Genomic DNA, 20,671 nt, shown 5'->3' on the forward strand with positions numbered 1-20,671 from the left:
TCTCCCTAGTGTATGTATGACCAACCCACAAGTTCCATTTAATACCTGGAAAGTTAAAATCCCACATTATAAGACATTATGATTAATTGGCCAACTCTATTGTTTGTTATGCTCAATATAGTCATTATGGCAATACATACTCCTACTCTCATTTTCATTTTTCTAGTGCTTATGTTACACCTGAGTGACTCAACATTCCACTGGCCACCCATGTCAACTGGATGCACTGTCTTGGATTTAATATGCTTCTCGACTAATAACATAACCCCTCCACTCCTCCTGTCCTTTCTGTACACATTACACTCTTCTATAATCAAATTCTGCATCTCTTATGTCTATATATAGTTATTGGTTATCAGGTATTCCTGCAATATGTGCATCTGATAACTTAATCAGTTAATTCAAATTCATGGTTTATTTACTGTCCTTCTAGCATTAGTATAAATGAAGTATTCGTGCACTTGTTCTTACTCTTAGTTATCCTAACAAGGTTCATGTTGGAATCCCAGATAATGGATGTGCTGATCATACTGTTAAACATCTTGATACTGGATTTTCCTGTCAACTGTGTCCTACATATGCATGTGTTCACTGGTCTCAACTGTGGCGAACTCAAACCAGTAATAAACTCCTGCAGATAAAAAAATAACTGCAACCATGGACATCTACTGTAGTTTCGTGAGAAACAGACAAGAAGTGATTTTGCAAGACTCCTTTCCTTTCATAAAAAACACTCCTCGTTGGTCATTTTTGTTCAACTCATCTGTTTTTGCTTATAGGAGAGAAACCTCCCCCCCAGTAGGAGATCTGCAGATTTACTTAACATGTACAGGTCAATGTTGCAAAAGTCGTGAGTTAGGGTTAAATTTGAAAGTGTGCAATACTGCCCAGACACGATAGGAGGGAGTACATGATGAGAGCCTTGTCAATCAATTCGACCCTGGAGGAAATGTGCAAGGCTCATAAGGTAGAATTTTTTTCAGCGTAGTCTGTGCTTGCTAATAGGAGAGACTGCTTTTACAGGGATGGGATATACTTAAATAGAAAGAGTGCAAGAATATTTGCTGAGGCTATCAAGGCAGTGTTAGGTGGGTCGGAAAACTGCTAGCTTTGGGGAATTCACAGACTCAAAGGTTAAAAGTAGCTGCAGGCAGAGGTGAAGGTGATTCTTGCACTACTTCTATTAGAATAAACAGCAGCCTGGAGCGAGGGGTGCTGGGGGTTTCAGGGACTGATGGCAGTCATCATGAAACAGGTGGGTATATGGGTTTCCTATTCTTAGTTAGGGTAACTAAGAATAAGAATAGGTGCATGTATACCAATGCTAGAAGTATAGTAAATACATTTGATGAACTTGAAGTTTTGGTCAAGACATTAAAGGCAGATATTGTTTGGATATCAGAGACGTGGTGTCACACAGATATTAGGAATACAGAATTGGAATTTGGGGAGTACAATGTGTACAGAAAGGATAGACAGGATAGGAAGGGACGAGGGGTTATGCTGTTAATTGAGAAAAACATAAAATCAAAAGAAGTGCATCCAGTTGATACAGATGGACAGTTTGGTGTGACATAAGCACTGCAAAAGCAAAAATAAGAGTAGCAGTGTGTTATAGGCCTAATGACTCAAATGAGTACAATGAACAATTGTACAGAGACATAGAGTGGGCTAGTAAATCGGAATGTGTTATAATGGGGGATTTTAACTTACCAGATATTGACTTGTGGTTGGTCACTCGCACACTAGTAAGACTTTTGTGGATTTATTGGATGATTCTTTTCAGCAGCAGCATGTTCGAGAGGCAACCAGAGAGATAATACTCTTGATCTGGTTATCAGCAGTGATCATTCGTGTATTAAGAATTTGCAGATAAAGGAACCACTAGGTGGCAGTGATAACAGTGTATTGATGTGGGATTTACTTAAAGATATAATTACCATCAGGGGTAAAGGAAAGGGTTTTTGCTTCTGTAAAGGTGACTACAGTGGGACCAACTGATGATGTTACCAACAGCAAATTCTAAGCTTCCCACTTATTTCTTCTTATTAATTCCCACAAAGAATTAATCGTGGAAGCTACTAAACATTTCATACCTATTAAGAAATATCGTTCAAGGTTTAGGCCTAAATGATTGTCAAATGAACTAATGAGACTCGTGGCAGAGAAGAAAAATGCATGGGATGCATATAAATTATCAAGCAACACAGAAGCCTACAGCAAATATAAGCTAGTCTGTAATCGAGTCACAAAGGAGGGTTTCAGGGACTGATGGCAGTCATCATGAAACAGGTGGGTATATGGGATGTGTTAGGGTAACTAAGAATAAGGCAGATTACGAGAAATCTTTGGCAAAGGATGCTAAGAAAAACATCAAGGATTTCTTTACTTATATAAACTCTAAAAGGAAGTGGATGAATCAGATTGGTCTACTTGATGATCTTGCTGTTGATGATCCACCTCAGATAGCAAAAAAACTGAATGAGTATTTTGCATCTACATTAACACATGAGGAGTTATTAAGGATTGAAAATGCCAGATTGTTATTAAATTGTAGCAGGGTGCTTAATGATTTTGTAATAACTGAGAGCAAAGTGGAGGAGAAATTGTTGAAGTCAAACATAAGAAATGCACCTGGGGTGGATGGGATCTATCCAGTTATATTAAAGGAGGTGGCGAAGGAACTAATCATACCCTTAGCCATAATTATGAGAGCATCCTTGGACTCAGGGGAGATCCCCACGGACTGGAGATGTGCAAATGTATCCCTAATTTACAAATGGGGATTGAAGGGTGTCACGAGTAATTACAGACCAGTTAGTTTAACTTCTGTTCCAGGTAAAATAATGGAGTCACTGGTTAAAGATGCATTGCAGGATCGTCTAGACAAGACTGCAGCAATAATTCAGACACAGCATAGGTTTGTTAAGCGAAAGTCTTGTCTGACAAATTTTATTGGATATTATGATGTGCTTACAAAGGAACTGGATGCAAAAAATAATTTTGATATCATATACTTGAGTTTCAGGAAAGCTTTTGAAACTGTTGTGCATGGAAAGTTACTGTACAAATTGAAGCAGAATGGTATTAAGGGTAAGTTGCTACAATGGATAAAAGGATGGTTGAGTGGGAGAAAACAGAGGGTGGTAATCAATGGGCACTGCTCTTCATGGACTAATGTTATTAGTGGAGTCCCGCTGTTGTTTTGTATATTTATCAATTTTTTAAATTTTTTTATCGCATGATGTGAGTGATACACGAAGGAACCAGTTTTTTCCTGCTTCCTTCGTGTATCGTGGTCATGAGATCCAACCGGATAGTGCAGCACCATCGTGATATCCAAGCCCAAGGCAGGATTTGAACCCGCAACCTTTGGGTTGCCAGGCAGGCACTTTACCCACCTGGCTCGCCCGGTCGACACATTTATCAATGGTAATGATGAAGGTATATCAGGTTTAGTGTCGAAGTTTGCAGATGATACAAAGGTTGGCAGGGTTGTTAATGACAGTAATGGCAGTGTGCTACTGCAACAGGATCTAAAAAATTTGGGAAGATGGGCTGAGAAGTGGCAACTGAAGTTTAACATTGACAATGCAAAGTACTGTACTGCATATGGGTAGAAGTAACCCCAGAGGAATGTACCAACTGTGTGGTACTACACTTAGGGCGTAGAAAATGAAAAAGACCTGAGAGTAATTGTGCAATCAGATATGAAGTTTTCTGAACAATACAGACAGGCTGCAAGAGCAGGTCATGGGGCTTTGTCAATGATATACAGGAATTTTGCCAGCAGGGAAAAGGAGGTGATTGTCCCTCTGTATAAGGCAATGGTCAGTCCATGCCTTGAGTACTGCGTACAGGTCAGGAGGCCTCATTTTCGGAAGGATGTAGATTTGCTTGAGTGTGTAGAAAGTAGAGTAAAAAGATTGGTGAGGGGAAAGAATTGGTTCTCTTACCAAGAGAGACTTAAGTTCTGCAAATTGCAGCGGCTGGAGACTAGGCACCTGCGAGGTGATCTGATTGAGGTGTATAAGGCCTTGAATGGGTTGAGCATGCTGAATTCTGATGGGATTACGAACCTAAGAGGGCATAAATTCAAATTGAGGAAAGACATCTGTAGAATAGATGTGCGGAAATTTGCCTTTAGCCAGTGGGTGGTTATCTGCCGGAACAAACTTCCACCTGTCATTGTGGAAATTGATAGGTTAAATAAATTTAAGGAGAAACTGTACAAACATTTAGAGGTAATGGTTGTGTGAATTTTTTTTTTTTTTGGCTGATGCTACATAAGCTCATACGCTTGCTTTCTTGCATCACATGCCACTATTACTATCTACTGTAGTTTCAGGTGAAACAGACAAGAAGTGATTTTGCAAGACTCCATTCCTTTCTTTAAAAAAAAAAAAAAAAAAAAACACTCCTCGGCAGCCATTTTTGTTCAACTCATCTGTTTTTGCTTATAGGAAAGAAACCCCCACCCCTCAATCTTCATTCTGCCAATTCCAGCTCACAATCAAGCATATCCTCATTGAATATCCTCAACAATCAATTATCTGTAAATCCAGCTTTAGCTCTCTCTCTCTATCCAATTTGGAGGAACCATTAACTTTACATAGATTCTTAGTAATGATGAAAATTTCAAAGAACTGTTTTATATTTAAAATCCATAAATTTATATAATCGTTTTTGAATAATCATTATATGGAAGATTTATACATACAGTTTTTTGCCTTCAAGCCATGAACAGGCCCAGGAGGTGCCAAAAACTCTCGAAACAATAATAACAGCAGCCTGTGTATTTACTTGTTCCCTGATGATGCACCGCAGGGCTTGAAATCCCTGATACCTTGCTTTCCAGGCTACTGCTTATTCAAGAAGTGGTGCAAGTATCACTTTTACCTCCATGTGTGACTCTGGCTAATCTATCAGTCTGTATATGCCCTCCCAGCTAGCAGTTTTCCAACACACCTAACGCTGCCTTGATAACATCAACAAATATTCTTGCACCATTCTGTTTAAGTATATCCTGTCTCTGCAGAAACAGTTTCTCCTGTTAATAAGCACAGACCACCTGAGAAAATTTCTATCCCACAAACCTTGCAGAGTCTCTCCAGGGCCAGGTTGATTGACAAGGATCTGAACGTATACTCCCTCCTATCATGTCTGAACGGAACTGCAGAAATTTAAAATTTAATCTTAATTTGCAACTTTTTTCCAACATTGCCCTGTACCTTTTAAGTAAGTCCTTAGATCTCCTACTCTTAATATCATTAGTGCTGACATGTACAATACGATCCTTCATTCCCATAAAAGATGATATATGCTCTACAACATCTACTTTTGTCCCTAACAGACATACCTCAGTCCTGTTCCATCTATCCTTTTTGCACAGTATATTTCCCATTTTGCTGACAGTAGAGTCACTGACAAAATGACAATTACCTCCCGTGGGACTACTGCATGCTTTGGGGATTGCCACTGTGTTGCCCGATGCACTGGCATTGAGTTGGGTAGCTCTCAGCTGCCCAACTCAACACCATATTTCCTCTTTCCCTGACAATATAGTCAGTGACAACTGCCTCTCTTGTCAGAGAATTTACCTCCTGTGTATTAAAGATCTCTGCCATAATGATAATGGATGTTGTTGTGCTATCTGTTGCTTGAGCACATTTGTTTGTTTGTTTGTTATTTGGATTTTAGGAGCATTAGCAATTAAGAACATATTGCTCTGGGAATATGCCGTGGTAATTCCCTGACCTTTCCGCATCCTCCATATTTGGTGGTGACGGGATCGAACCCCTGGTCTAATCAAGAAGCGTGTGTTACACACTGCTACTCCTTCCCTCCTGGCTATGGAGGAGCACTTCAGCACGTACTCAAGCATCAAGCTTGAGAGGTGGAGGAGCAAATGAGTACTCGAGGCATTAGCCGTCTTCTTCAAGCTGATATATAAGCCCATCAGAACACTAAATTTGTGCTTAACCTACTCATGCTATTTACAATGAACACACACACACAAAGGCATCCCCTTTGTTGACTTGGTGCATTATAGCCTTAGATGCTAATGTGCCATAAAATCCTAAAACAAACAAGCACCCCCTTTGGCTGTATTAAGCCCAGCTAAAGATAATTTTGTAAAGAGACAACAAAATAGAGAGCAAATTGCAGAATGGTATTAAGGGTAAGTTGCTACAATGGATAAAAGGATGGTTAAGTGGGAGAAGACAGAGGGTGGTAATCAATGGGTGCTGCTCTTCATGGACTCCCACAGGGTTCGGTGTTGGGTCCACTGTTGTTTTGTATATTTATCAATGATATTGATGAAGGTATATCAGGCTTAATGTCGAAGTTTGCAGATGATACAAAGGTTGGCAGGGTTGTTAATGACAGCAATGGCAGTGTGCTACTGCAACAGGATCTAGATAATTTGGGCAGATGGGCTAAGAAGTGGCAACTGAAGTTTAACCTTGACAAATGCAAAGTACTGCATATGGGTAGAAGTAACCCCAGAGAAACGTACCAAATGTGTGGTACTACAATTAAGGTGGTAGAAAATGAAAAAGACCTGGGAGTAATTGTGCAGTCAGATATGAAGTTTTCTGAGCAATGCAGACAGGCTGCCAGGGTAGGTCATGGGGTTTTGTCAATGATATATAGGAATTTTGCTAGCAGGGAAAATGAGGTGATTGTCCCTCTGTATAAGGCAGTGGTCAGGCCACGCCTTGAGTACTGCATACAGGTCTGTAGGCCTCATTTTAGGAAGGATGTAGATTTGCTTGAGTGTGTACAGAGAAGGGCAACAAGATTGGTGAGGGGAATGAAGGGATCCTCTTACCAAGAGAGGCTTAAGTTCTGCAAATTGCAGTGGCTGGAGACTAGACACCTGCTCGGTGATCTGATTGAGGTGTATAAGGCCTTGAATGGGTTGAGCGTGCTGAATTCTGATGGGATCCTTCCACTTGTTCAGATTACGAACCTAAGGGGGCATAAATTCAAATTAAGAAAGGACAGATGTAGAATAGATGCGCAGAAATTTGCCTTTAGCCAGCGGGTGGTTATCTGCCGGAACAAACTTCCATCTGTCATTGTGGAAGTTGATAGGTTAAATAAATTTAAAGAGGAACTGGACAGGCATTTGGAGAGTATGGTGTGATTTTTTTTTTTTTGGCTGATGCTGCATAAGCTCATACACTTGCTTTCTTGCATCACATGCCACTACTACTACTACCTTGATTTTTAAGGGAACTGTTAATTGCGAAGTCCCCTGAGCCAAAGCATTCATTCTGCTTTGATCCTTTTGTTTCTCTGCTCTAGTCTGAGGCATGATTCTAATCTGAATTTATGAATGTTGCATGAAGTTAAGAGATACGAGTATAATATAGTATAGCACATATAGTGGCATAATATAACATGTATATAGTATAAACTGTGTCTGAATTATTCTGCGGAAGTACTTACTGTACTATTTTAGTTATGTTATATTCTATGTTATATAGTTACAATTATGTGATCATGTTTGTAATGCTATACATTTATAGTTTATGAACTGAATATAACATCTAATAAATAACTGTACTCCTACAGAATTATATAGAAAACTATTAAAGTGCAGTTATATTGTTATGTTGGTACACTAACAATGGTGACAAAAAACTTGAAAACCAAGTAAATAGCAAATACTTTATCAGATAAGCACAAGTAACAAATGAACCATGAGTTTTAAACCAAAATAAAAAAAAAAAGCAGTAATTTGTAAGTAATAAAAAAGTCAACTTATCAGCTCTCAAAGAGTAAGGTCTTGCTTATAGAGATGCTGTCATTCATATTCATGAAATATTAATTATGAGATCTCAAAAACATAAATGCCACTTTCTATTTTCTGTAACATTATTATTGTTATTTTTTTTTTTTTAGGGAAGTGCTTTTAGTGATGGTCCTATAGGAAACTTAATTGAGCTTTTTCATCCTGCGCCTCTACAAGCATGTTATCAATGGAGAAGAAAGCACTGGAATCCAAAATTTAAGAAAGAAAGAGCTAAAAAGGTAATTTTCATGAAAGATATGTGCAGTGATCAGAAAAAAATAATTTGTTTGGTAAAATTAGTACACTCTATCCTCCATATTTTTGGGCTCACTATTTACTTTTTTTTTTATTGATTTTTGAGATTGGATACTGCAATATTGAAATTCTCTGCATAGTTGTTGTGAACCTTCAGTTGAGCCATAACTATCTCACACTGTGTCACATTAACATGCAAGTTATTGTTTGAATGTTAACATCTCACAAATATAAATTTTATTTTTGGACATTTTATGTAATTGAAAATTGAATATACACATTTCAAGCTTCAAAACTATAAAAGAACTAATGTTATTTGGACTTATTAAAATTATGAGGAGTTGTGAGGACTGTCTTGTCCTTTCATGTGTTTTTTGTCACCAGCAGTGTTTAAAATGCCTAATTAGTGCTGTGGTATACTCACAACACTACAAAGTTTGCCTTTACAAGTTACCCTGATATTACACTACTTTCAGACAAATGACTTTATTTAAATCTTTACTTTTCTTTTACTGAAGTAGTAGTAGTAGTAGTATTGGTGGCGGCATGTGATGCAAGAAAGCATGAGTATGAGCTTATGCAGCATCAGCCAAAAAAAAAAAAAAAAAATCACACCATTCCCTCCAAATGCCTGTCCAGTTCCTCCTTAAATTTATTCAACCTATCAACTTCCACAACGACAGATGGAAGTTTGTTCCAGCAATTAACCACCCACTGGCTAAAGGCAAATTTCCGCACATCTATTCTACATCTGTCTTTTCTTAATTTGAATTTATACCCCTTTAGGTTCGTAATCTGAACAAGTGGAAGAATCTCATCAGAATTCAGCGTGCTGAACCCATTGAAGGCCTTATACACCTCAATCAGATCACCTTGGTAAGAGGATCCCTTCATTCCCCTCACCAATCTTGTTGCCCTTCTCTGTACACGCTCAAGTAAATCTACATCCTTCCTAAAATGAGGCCTCCAGCCCTGTACGCAGTACTCAAGGCGTGGCCTGACCATTGCCTTATACAGAGGGATAATCAACCTCCTTTTCCCTGCTAGCAAAATTCCTATATATCATTGACAAAACCCCATGACCTGCCCTGGCAGCCTGTCTGCATTGCTCAGAAAACTTCATATCTGCCTGCACAATTACTCCCAGGTCTTTTTCATTTTCTACTTTCATTTTTAGGTGTAGTACCACACAGTTGGTACGTTTCTCTGGGGTTACTTATACCCATATGCAGTACTTTGCATTTGTAAGTTATGGGTTCAACTGGGAAAGCTATGTATGGCATGTCATAGGATGTCAAGACTAATGGAGAATTGTCACTGACAATTCAGCTGTGTGTTACAGACTTTTTCTTTGTACTCACTGTTCCTGGCATGCAGAACTTTGTCTAGCTGATAGCAATTCATCTCTGTGTGCTAGATGTAGAGAGTTCACTAATCTTAAATTACAAATCTGTGTTCTCTTAGTTGAGATTGACTCTCTGAGAGAGTCTCTGAGACTCTCTAAAGTAAAGAAAGCCAACACAAGAACCACGGGAAACATCAGCTAACTTACCCAGGAAATTAGTATCTCAATACCACACTCTAGTGCTGCTCACTCGGTAAACAGCCAGTAGGTGTTATTGGTCTGGAGCAGAAGTCGAGAACAATATATTGATTGACAGGTAGGCATGGAAAATGAAGAAGTGTTTGGTGGTGGACATGACAGGTGACAAGCTACTGTGTAGTCATTGGTTGGCATTATGATGTGTATTTATGAGTAAGAATGGTGTATAATTAGTTTTGTAATGAACGGCAAACAGGTAATAGTAATGATGAATCTTTTAAAGATGGAATAAATTTGTAAGGAAAATAAAACATTGCTTGATTTTTTGATGAAAACTAAATTAATAAAACCGAAATTGTACTGTTTTAAGTGCAATGATTATTTTAAACTAATTGAATCACGAACAGAGTTATGTGGAAAGTTCTGGTATTGTAAAAAATGTTCTACGCGAGTTTCTTTATGAAAACGTAGTTTTATGGAAAAGACAAAACTTCCAGGAAAAAAAGATAATGTATATTATATACTTTTGGTCAATGTGCATGCCAGTAACTACGATAGCATACCATCTGAAGATTTCGAAAGTAAGAGCAATTAAGTTTTATAAGAAACTAAGAGATATTTGCAAATTGCAGTTGTTAAAAAAACCCAATAAGTTGGGTGGATTGGGGAAAACTGTAGAAGCAGATGAAAACTGTATTGGTAAAACCAAAACATCGCAGAGGATGAAATTTAACTGCTAAGAAGAAATGGTGTTTGGAGTATTTGAAAAAGAATCATAATTCGTCTTCATGAAATTCATAAAAAATCGGAAAGCAAAAACTCTTTTAACGCATTATTAGAAAAGTAGTGAAGAAAAATACTACCATCATAACAGATGAATGGTACAGCCTTAGAAAAAAAGAATTACAAATATTTAACGGTGAAACACAAGAAACATTTTGTAGATCCACACATAGGAACACATACGAATAATATCGAAGCCCAGTGGAAGAGACTAAAAAGTGATTGAAGACTATATGGCAGCTGTAAATATATGTTGACGGGTCACATGAATGAATATATGTGGTGGCAAATTTATGGGAAAAATCATGAAGATACTTTTCAGAATATTACTAATCAAATTGTGACTAGCTATTGAGGTCAAACTATGTGATTTGTACTCATGAAATTGTTTTTTTTTTTTTTTTCCTGAAAAAGTTCTGTTCTATTATGTTCTCCATTATGTTTTTTTCTCATTATTAAAAGCAAATTTTTGGAGTTCATGAGTGTTTTTACTATATTATTGATTTAGGTTTGGTTAGGAAAAAAGGAAAAGGTTTCTTTATTTTACATTATATTTCATAACCTTAATTGGTTAGGAATATTTCATTATATTTCCTATCCTTAAATGGTTAGAAAATAATATAAAAGGTTTTGTTATATTTCCTGACCGAAGCTTAAAGGTTAGGTTAGAAAATAATAGGAAAATAAAGATTCTTTACATATATATATGTAACCAACATCATTTTTATTTTCATTGTTTATTAACATTTTTTATTGTTATTTTCATTTTTTATTTTTTATGTTTATTTCTATTTTTTATTTTTATTCCCATTTTTCATTATTATAATTTTATATAGGCCTTCCAGGCTAAAGCTAGTTTACTTTTACTAACTTGTTAGTTTCGTCCTTATACACCTAATTCCCTACAGATAGATACCATAAAATAAAATTGATTAATATATATATTGTGAATAGCTATTGAGGTATTGATTGACATTATGATACGTGAGTATCCGTGTGTCTTTAAAGTGTCATTAAAAATACAGTAATAAAAAATTAATATTTTGTTAATAAACAATTTATGCACTAGTCCACCCATGATTCTAAAGAAAAAAGGTCAGGTTATCTCCTCCACTTCTGGAGGGGTTCAAGCTCCCATGGGATTGAAGTGGAGGTAACCTGACCTTTTAAAACATTCATGTGCGATTAGGTTACATTCACGTTACCATTGAGGCAAGTGACCATTAATGCTTCTGAGATTAGGGCAAGTGATACTAAACTGATGTTATCGTTTGTTGTGTTCACGCACCAATCAGTACATTGTTTGCCATGCTTACCTGTCAATCAATATATCGTTCTTGACTTCTGCTCCAGACTGATAACAGCTAACATCTGTTTACTGAGCGAGGGTGGTGCCTCCGTAGCCAGGTGGTCAGGAGCAGCAGTGCATAGCACATGCTTCTTGATTAGACCGGGGTTCAAGCCCGTGACCACCAAATACGGAGGATGTGGAAAGGTCAGGGAATGACTACCGCATATTCCCGGAGCAATATGGCCTTAGTTGCTAATGCTCCTAAAAACCAAATAACAACAACTGATCGAGCAGTGCTAGAGTGCAGTATCAGGAAACTAATTTTCCGGGTAAGTTAGCAAACATTTCCCGTGGTTCTCGTGTTGGCTTTTTTTACCTTCACCTCTGAGAACACAAGTTGATATCTTAAAGAAAATTTACGAGGAATTATACTGGGGGATTCTATTGTAAGGGAAATCAGATATATATTCTTTAATAAAGACAAATGGAACAGAATCAGAATATATCTGTCAGGTGAAAATAGATGATGTGATTAATCAGCTATCAGCTTTTATGTGTAATAAGAGGTGTACAGTGATCCAAGTAGGTACTAATGACTTAAAACATGACTGAACTGATGACTTATCCAGCATGACCTGATGAAATCAGGTCAGTGAAATCAGACAAATAAATTTGATGAATTTGAAGTACTGATTAAATACAAGCACTGTAGAGATTGCAGAGACATGACGTCACTCAGACAAAAGTGATGCTGAATTTGAATATGGGGAGTACAATGTATACAGGAAGGCAGACAGGACAGGAGGGGTTATGTTTTTAATTAAAGATGCATATTAAATCTAAAGCAGTGCATCCAGTTGACAAGGGTGACCAGCGCAACGTTCAGTCAGTTTGTTGTGATATAAGCATCCATCCGGCCATTCCAAATGATTGTCTAGTTCAGCCTTAAATTTATTTAAGCTATCATTTTCCACCAGCGATGGCTCATTGGTAGGCACTGCAGAACTGCAGCAACCCCCAGCCTTTTAAATCTAAATGAAGTATACAGTCGGGGTTATATGAAGTTTTGTGAAGAACGATGCAACACAATGAATATTTTTATTAACATGTCCTGCATATAGTATACTCATCCTCTATTTTCAATAATCAAAAAAAGATAATAATAAAAAATAAATAATTACTTTATTTAATACAAGTATTAAACTGAGCTCGGGCCATTCATTGCCCAACCATATGCTAAGGCCTTTGGTTCACGGGAAAACAACTATTTCCAGTAATCATTTCAATAATAAACAGATAGAAACATGAAATAGTTTTAAACTTTGAAGTTTAACCATAGATGGAACTGTGTGCTACACAGTTCCAAAATTTGCTGTCGGTGGTGGAGTCAAATGCTTAGTTGGCAGGGTACCAATACATTTTTTAGAGGTGATACACGAGTCAAAGGAACTGCGGAGCGAGCAGTGCCAATCTCAACATTGCACAAAACTTGAATGAAAAAGTTATTAATCTAATTTAAATAAAAACCGAAAAATGGATTTTATTTTTAAACAAAATTTCAACATTACCCAAATCTGTTAATGATAAGTGTCCAGTTAATGTTTTTTAATATTTTTGACTTACTTATTATTATTACTATCTATGTCTACATGTCTTATAAATAAGGCAATTGAATGTAACTTTTAGAAGCAGCACCCCCATACATCAGAGTCACAAGCCACCAATGACTTCCACAACAGATGGAAGTCTGTTCCAGCAATGAACTACTTGCTGGCTAAAGGCAAACTTCCGCACATGTGATCTGCAACTGTCTTTCCTCAATTTGAATCTGTGCCCCCTCAGGTTCGTAATCTGAGCAAGCAGAAAGAATCCCATCAGCATTGAGCATGCTCAAAATATTCAAGGCCTTATACACCTTAATGAGATCACCTCGCAGATGCCTAGTCTCCAGACTCTGCAACTTGACAGAACTTAAGCTTTTCTTGGTAAGAGCACCCCTTTGTTTCTCTCCCCAACCTTGTTGCCCTTCTTTGTACTCATTCTAGCAACTCTACATCCTTCCTAAAATGAGGCCTCCAGACCTCTATGCACTACTCAAGGTGTCGTCTGACCATTGCTTTATACAAGAGGATAATCACTGCCTTGTCTCTGCTACCAAAATTTCTATATATCATTGACAAGACTCTATGACCAGCTCTGATATCCCGTCTGCACTGCTCAGAGAACTTCACATCTGACTGCACAATTACTCCCCAAGTCTTTTTCATTTACCACATTCCTGAGTGTAGTACCACACAGTTGGTACATTTCTCTTGGGTTACTGCTATCCATATGCAGTGCTTTGCATTTGTCAATGTTAAACATCAGTTGCCACTTCTAGCCCATCTGCCAAACAACTTTTCTAGATCCTGTTGCAGTAGCATACTGTTTTTACTGTTAACAACCCTGCCAATCTTTGTATCATCTGCAAACTTGGACATTAAGCCTGATATACCTTCATCGATATCATTAATAAATACACAAAACAACAATGGGTCCAGCACCAAACCCTGGTGGACTCCAGTAATTAGCATTAGTAGAGGCATACGATGCTAGAAAGCAAGCTTATGCAGCATCAGCCAAAAAAAAACAAAAAAAATGCTCCCATTTCACCCCTCCGTTCGTCCCAAATATCTGTCCAGCTCTGCCTTAAATTTATTTAGGCTATCAACTTCCACAACAAAAGATGGAAGTCCGTTCCACCAATCAACTACCTGCTGGCTAAAGGTAAACTTCTGCAGATCTATCCTACAACTGTCTTTCCTCAATTTGAATTTATGCCCTGTCAGGTGATTATTCTGAGCAAGAGGAAAAATCCCATCAGCATTGAGCATGCTCAAACCATTCAAGGCTTTATACACCTCAATTAGATCACCTCACAGGTGCCTAGTCTCCAAACACTGTAATTTGCAAAATTTAAGCCGTTCTTCGTAAGAGCAACCCTTCGTTCCATTCTTGTTGCCCTTCTCTGTACTCGTTCCAACAGCTCTACATCCTTCTTAAAATGAGGCCTCCAGACTTGTACTCAAAGTGTGGCCTGACCATTGCCTTATACAAGGAGATAATCACCTCGTTATCTCTGCTAGAAAAATTCCTGTATATCATTGACAAGACACCATGAGCTACTCTTGCAGACCGTCTGCACTGCTCAGAAAACTTCACATCTGCTTGCATAATTACCCCCAGTTATTTTTCATTCTGTACCACTGTCAGTGTAGTACCAAAGAGCTGATATGTTACTCTGGGGTTACTGCTTCCCATATGTAGTTCTTTACATTTGTCAATGTTAAACTTCATTTGCCACCTCTCAGCCCATCCGCTCAACTTTTCTAGATCCTGTTGCTGCAGCGTACTGTCATTAGTGTCCTTAATAACTCTGCTAACCTTCGTATCGTCTGCAAACATGGACATTAAGCCTGATATACCATCATCAATATCATTTATAAATACAGAAAACAATAATGGACCCAATACTGAACCCTGAGGGACTCCACTAATAACAGTCCACGAAGAGCAGTGTCCATTGATTACCACTCTCTGTCTTCTCCCACTCAACCATCCCTTTATCCATAGCAGCAGTTTGCCTCCAATGCCACACTGCTCCAATTTGTTCAGCAGTCTTCCGTGTGCAACAGTATCAGAAGCCTTTCTAAGATCCAAATATATGATATCAAAGTTATTCCCTGCAAATAGTTCCTTTGTGACCACAACATAGTATCCAATCAAATTGGTCAGGCAAGATTTTCCCTTTACAGAACCATGCTGTGTCCGAGCTATAACTGAAGTCTTGTCTAGATGATCCTGCAGTGCTTCTTTATCCAGTGCCTCCATTAATTTTTCTCGAACAGAAGTTAAATAACAGGTCTATACTTACTTGTGTCACCCTTTGATACTCCTTTGTGAATTGGGGTCACATTTGCACATCTCCTGAGTCCAAAGAAGCTTTCATAATTATGGCTAAGGGTTTTCTTACTTCCTTTGCTGCCTCCTTTAATATAACTGGATAGATCCCATCCACCCTGGGTGCCGTTTTATGTTTATCTTCAACAATTTCTCCTCCACTTTCCTCTGTTATTACAAAATCATCTAGCTCACTGCCAGAGTTTAATTCACCTCTGTCATTCCCTTCCCTGAATAACTCCTCATGTGTGAATGTAGATGAAAATACTCATTTAGTTTGTTAGCCACCTGAGCAGGATCATCAATATCCAGTGGACCAATCTGATTCATCCCTTTCCTTCTAGAGTTTACATAGGTAAAGAACTCTTTGCTGTTTTTCTTTGCATCCTTTGCCAAATATTTCTCATAATCTGTATTTGCCTGCCTAATCTCCTTTGTGACTTGGTTACAGACCAGCTTATATCTATCATAGGCTTCCATGTCACTCATTAATTTTCATGTATCCCATGCATTTTTCTTCTCTGCCACGTCTCATTAGTTCATCTGACATCCATTTAGGCCTAAACCTTGAACAATATTTCTTAGTTGATGTGTAAAGCCTAGTAACTTCCAAGATTAATTCTTTGAATGCCTCCCATTTTGAATTTGCTGTTGGTATTTAAATTCTATATGGTGGGACCAACATCATCATCAGTTGGTCCCACCATATAGAATTTAAATACTGTCTCAGACCACCATAGTCGCCTTTACGAAAGCAGAAACCCTTCCCTTTACCCCTGACGGTAGTTACCTCTTTGAGTAAATCCCACTTCAGCACACTGTAATCACTGCCACCTAGTGGTTCCTTTATCTGCAGATTCTTAATGCATGAAGAATCACTACTGATAATCAGATCAAGAGTATTACTCCCTCTAATTGCATCCCGAACATGCTGATGTAGAAAACAATCATCCAATAAATCCACAAAAGCCTTGCTAGGGTGTGAATGTCCAACCCACAAATTCCAATCAATATCTGGGAAATTAAAATCCCTCATTATAAGACTCTCTGATTTACTGGCCCATTCTATTTCCCTGTACAGTTTTTTTATTATACTAATCGGAGTCATTAGGCCTATAACACACTCCTACTCTCAATTTTGATCTCCCAGTGCGTATGTCACACCAAACTGACTCGACACTGCACTGTCCAGCGATGTCGATTGACTGCACTTCCTTGGATTTTATGTGTTTCTTAACTAATAGCATAACCCCTCCTCCCTTCCTATCCTGTCTATCCTTCTTGTACACATTGTACTCCTCAAATCCAATTTCTGCATTCCTTATATCTGTGGGACACCACGTCTCTGATATCCCAACAATATCTGCCTTTGTTGTTTTGACCAACACCTCAAATTCATCAAATTTATTTACCAAGCTCCTAGCATTGGTATATATGCAAGTATCCATGCACCTGTTCCTATTCTTAGCTATCCTAACACAATCCATGTGTTTACTTGTACCGCAATGACTCCCAGCAGTCTCTGATATACCCTGCATCTTGTTTTCCAGGCATCTGCTTATTCCAATAGAAGCAGTGCAAGAATCATTTTCACCTCTGCCAGCAGCTACTGTTAATCTGTTGGTCCATGTATCCACCCCAAGCTAGCAGTTTTCTGACCCACTTAACACTGCCTCTATAGTATCAGCAAATATTTTTGCACCCTTTGTATTTAAGTGTATCCCATCCCTATAGAAGCAGTCTCTCCTGTTAACCAGACTGAAAAAGATTCTACCCCTTGAGCTTTCCACAGTCTTTCCAGGGCTAAATTGATCGACAAGGCTCTCATCATATACTCCCTCCTATCGTGTTTGGGCAGAATTGCACTTGCACACTTTCAAATTCAACCCTAATTCATGGCTTTTTTTTCAACAGTGACCTGTCTTGTTAAATAATTCCCCTGGTCTCCTATTTTTAATATCACTAGTGGTAATGATATATGATATATACTTATATCATATAGATATATTATATTTATTTTTTATTTATTAATATAATACAGGTAGTCCTTTTTTTGCTATGGTCCGATTTGCACCGATTCGCAATAGCGCTGATCACTGACCACTGCAGCATTTTTATTTCTTTATTTTTGCATTTTTTTTTTTGCAACTTTTTTATAAATTGAAAGTTTAAAATTGTCAGAAAAAATTTATCAGCATAATACTGTTCTATGTATCATGCACTGTTCATGTGATTTAGGACAATCTAAGCAAATCTGCAATTAGCACATCCGTATCAGAGACGAGAAAGATTCTCGCCCTCAAAGTAGCCACTCGTGGATGTGGGTGGTAAAGGTCAATGCGGTGAAGCATTCAGTTGGTTGTTGTTTACACTATTTACACGTTTTAGAAATTATTATGCTAACATTTTTTTATAATTGTGCTATTAATAAATTAAATAATAATAGTGATAGTCATTGCCATAGCGTTATAAAGTTTTTAATTTAATACAGTAAAGAGACGCCATGTCTGGTAAAAGTAGTTCATTGAATCCTAGTGAATTCGGAGGATGGAATCTGGTGAAAGACAGCATAATGTTTTTAAGTCTATAAATATGCCTCCATCGACTATTACTACAACTATGAAGAATGCTAATGAAATAAAACAATCGATGCAAAGTGGTAGGTAAAATGTTTGGTGCTCGGAACCTAACTCTGTGATTTCCGATTGACTCCATTATATAAAGGGTTCCATTTGTGCCAATTCCATTTGCACCAGTCATCCCGGGAACCTAGCCCCAACGTAAATCGAGGCTACCTGTATTTATATATAATAATATTTATGTAATAAGTAATATTTAATATATAATATTTATTATTATATGTTATAGATGTATAATAATGATATAATATATATATATATATATACATTATTATGATATATACATAATAATGATAAAGTAATAACATTAGTCCATGAAGAGCAGTGTCCATTTATTACCACTCACTGTCTTCTCCAACTCAACTATCCCTTTATCCACTGTAGCAACTTGCCCTTAATGCCGTTTCGCTCCAATTTGTACAGCAGTCTTCCATGTGACACAATCCAAGTATTTTTCATATACTTGGATTTTTCTAAAATCCAAGTATATGAAATCAAAATTATTTTTTGCCTCCAGTTCCTTTGTGACCACATCGTAGTATCCAATAAAATTGGGCAGACAAGACCTCCCCTTAACAAACCCATGCTGTGTCCGAACTGTTACTGCAGTCTTGTCTAGATTTTCCTGCAATGCTTCTTTAACCAGTGATTCCATTATTTTTCCTAGAACAGAAGTTAAACTAACAGATCTATAATTATTTCTGTTACCCTTTTAACCCCCTTTGTGAATTGGGGATACATTTGCACATCTCCAGTACATGGGAATTTCCCCCGAATCTAAAGATGCTATGATAATTATAACTAAGGGTTTGTTACTTCCCTCGCTGCCTCCTTCAATAAAACTGGATAGATTCCTTCCACCCGAGGTGCCTTTTTTATGTTTAACTTCCATAATTTCTCCTCCACTTTGCTCTCCATTATTATAAAATCATTTAGCTCCCACTTTGAGTTTATTAAATTTCTGTCCTTCCCTTATAACAGAATTTGTCATGTGTGAATGTAGATGTAAAATACTCATTCAGTTTGTCAGCTTCCTGAGCAGGATAATCAACAGCTGAACCATCGATATCAAGTGGACCAATCTGATTCATCCCCTTCCTTCTAGAGTTAAGTAAAGAAGTCTTTGTTGTTTTTCTTTTCATCCTTTGCCAAGGATTTTGCGTAATCAACCTTCACTTTGTGGCTTGATTATTGACTAGCTTATATCTACTATAGGCCTCTGTGTTGCCTGATAATCTTTATGCATCCCATGATTTTTCTTCTCTGCCACAAGCCTCATTAGTTCATCTGACATCCATTTAGGTCTAAATCTTGAACAGTATTTCTTAGTTGGTATGAAAAGCCTAGTAGCTTCCAAGACTAATTCTTTGAACTCTTCCCATTTAGAATTTGCTGTTTTTAACATCATTAGTTGATCTCACTGTATATAATTTAAAAACTGTGAGACCACTGTAGTCACCTTTACGAAAGCAAAAACCCTTCCCTTAACCCTTGATGATAGTTACATCTTTAATTAAATCCCACATCAGTACACTGTGATCACTGTCACCTAGTGGTTCCTCTATCTGCAAATTCTTAATGCCTGAATAATAACTGCTGATAATCAGATCAAGAGTATTACTCCCTCTGGTTGCCCTCGAACATGTTACTGTAGAAAACAATTCTCCAATAACTCCTCAAAAGCCTTGCTCCCATGCAAGTGACCAATCCACAAGTTCCAGTCAATATCTGGAAAGTTAAAATCTCCCATTTCAAGACATTATGATTTACTGGCACATTCTATTTCTGTGTACAATTGTTCGGTGTACTCATCAGAATCATTATGCCTATAACACACTCCTACTTTCATTTTCCCTCTCCTAGTGATTATGTCACACCAAACTGACTCAACATTGCACTGTCCACCAATGTCAAGTAGATGCACTTCCTTAGATTTTGTGTGTTTTTATAACTAACGATATAATCCCTCCTCCCTTCCTACCCTATCTCTCCTTTCTGTAGACATTGCAGTATTCTCCCCAGTACGTATTGAATGAGCATACCTCCTGGTAAATTTAACTGATCACCTGGCTAAAATTTAAGCAATTCTCATGGTACCATACGATACTGCTCACTGATCTCAATTAATATTAATTCAAACGTACTATGCGATCGAAGTCAATGCGACAGGAACATATAATGTTAAATCATGCAATTAATTTTTGCTCTGGATCGCTGAAGGTACATTTATAAATAACAGAAAATTTTATAATATTGCGAAGTATTACACTTTCCATCCAGCTACTTTGTAATGCCACCTGGCTGGCAAAATTTTCTGGGGAGAACACTGCATTGTACTCCCCAAATTCCAAATCTGCACTGCGCCTCTCTGCGTGACATCATATCTCTGATATCCCAACAATATCTGCCTTTGATCT

The 20,671-nt window shown here is 37.6% G+C and overlaps 1 protein-coding gene across 1 annotated transcript in view; it reads left to right on the forward strand.

Annotated features, from left to right (window-relative positions):
- mRpL45 (mitochondrial ribosomal protein L45) overlaps positions 1–20,671 on the forward strand; it is a 159,321-nt gene that overhangs the window by 13,578 nt on the left and 125,072 nt on the right. The window contains exon 2 of the mRNA XM_090388873.1: positions 7,915–8,043. Within this exon, the coding sequence (XP_090244999.1) occupies positions 7,915–8,043 (129 nt within the window). The remainder of the gene's footprint in view (positions 1–7,914; positions 8,044–20,671) is intronic.

Source organism: Mastigoproctus giganteus, chromosome 14 (assembly GCF_048544385.1).
Source record: "Mastigoproctus giganteus isolate SK-2022 chromosome 14, ASM4854438v1, whole genome shotgun sequence".
NCBI lineage: Eukaryota > Metazoa > Arthropoda > Arachnida > Uropygi > Thelyphonidae > Mastigoproctus > Mastigoproctus giganteus.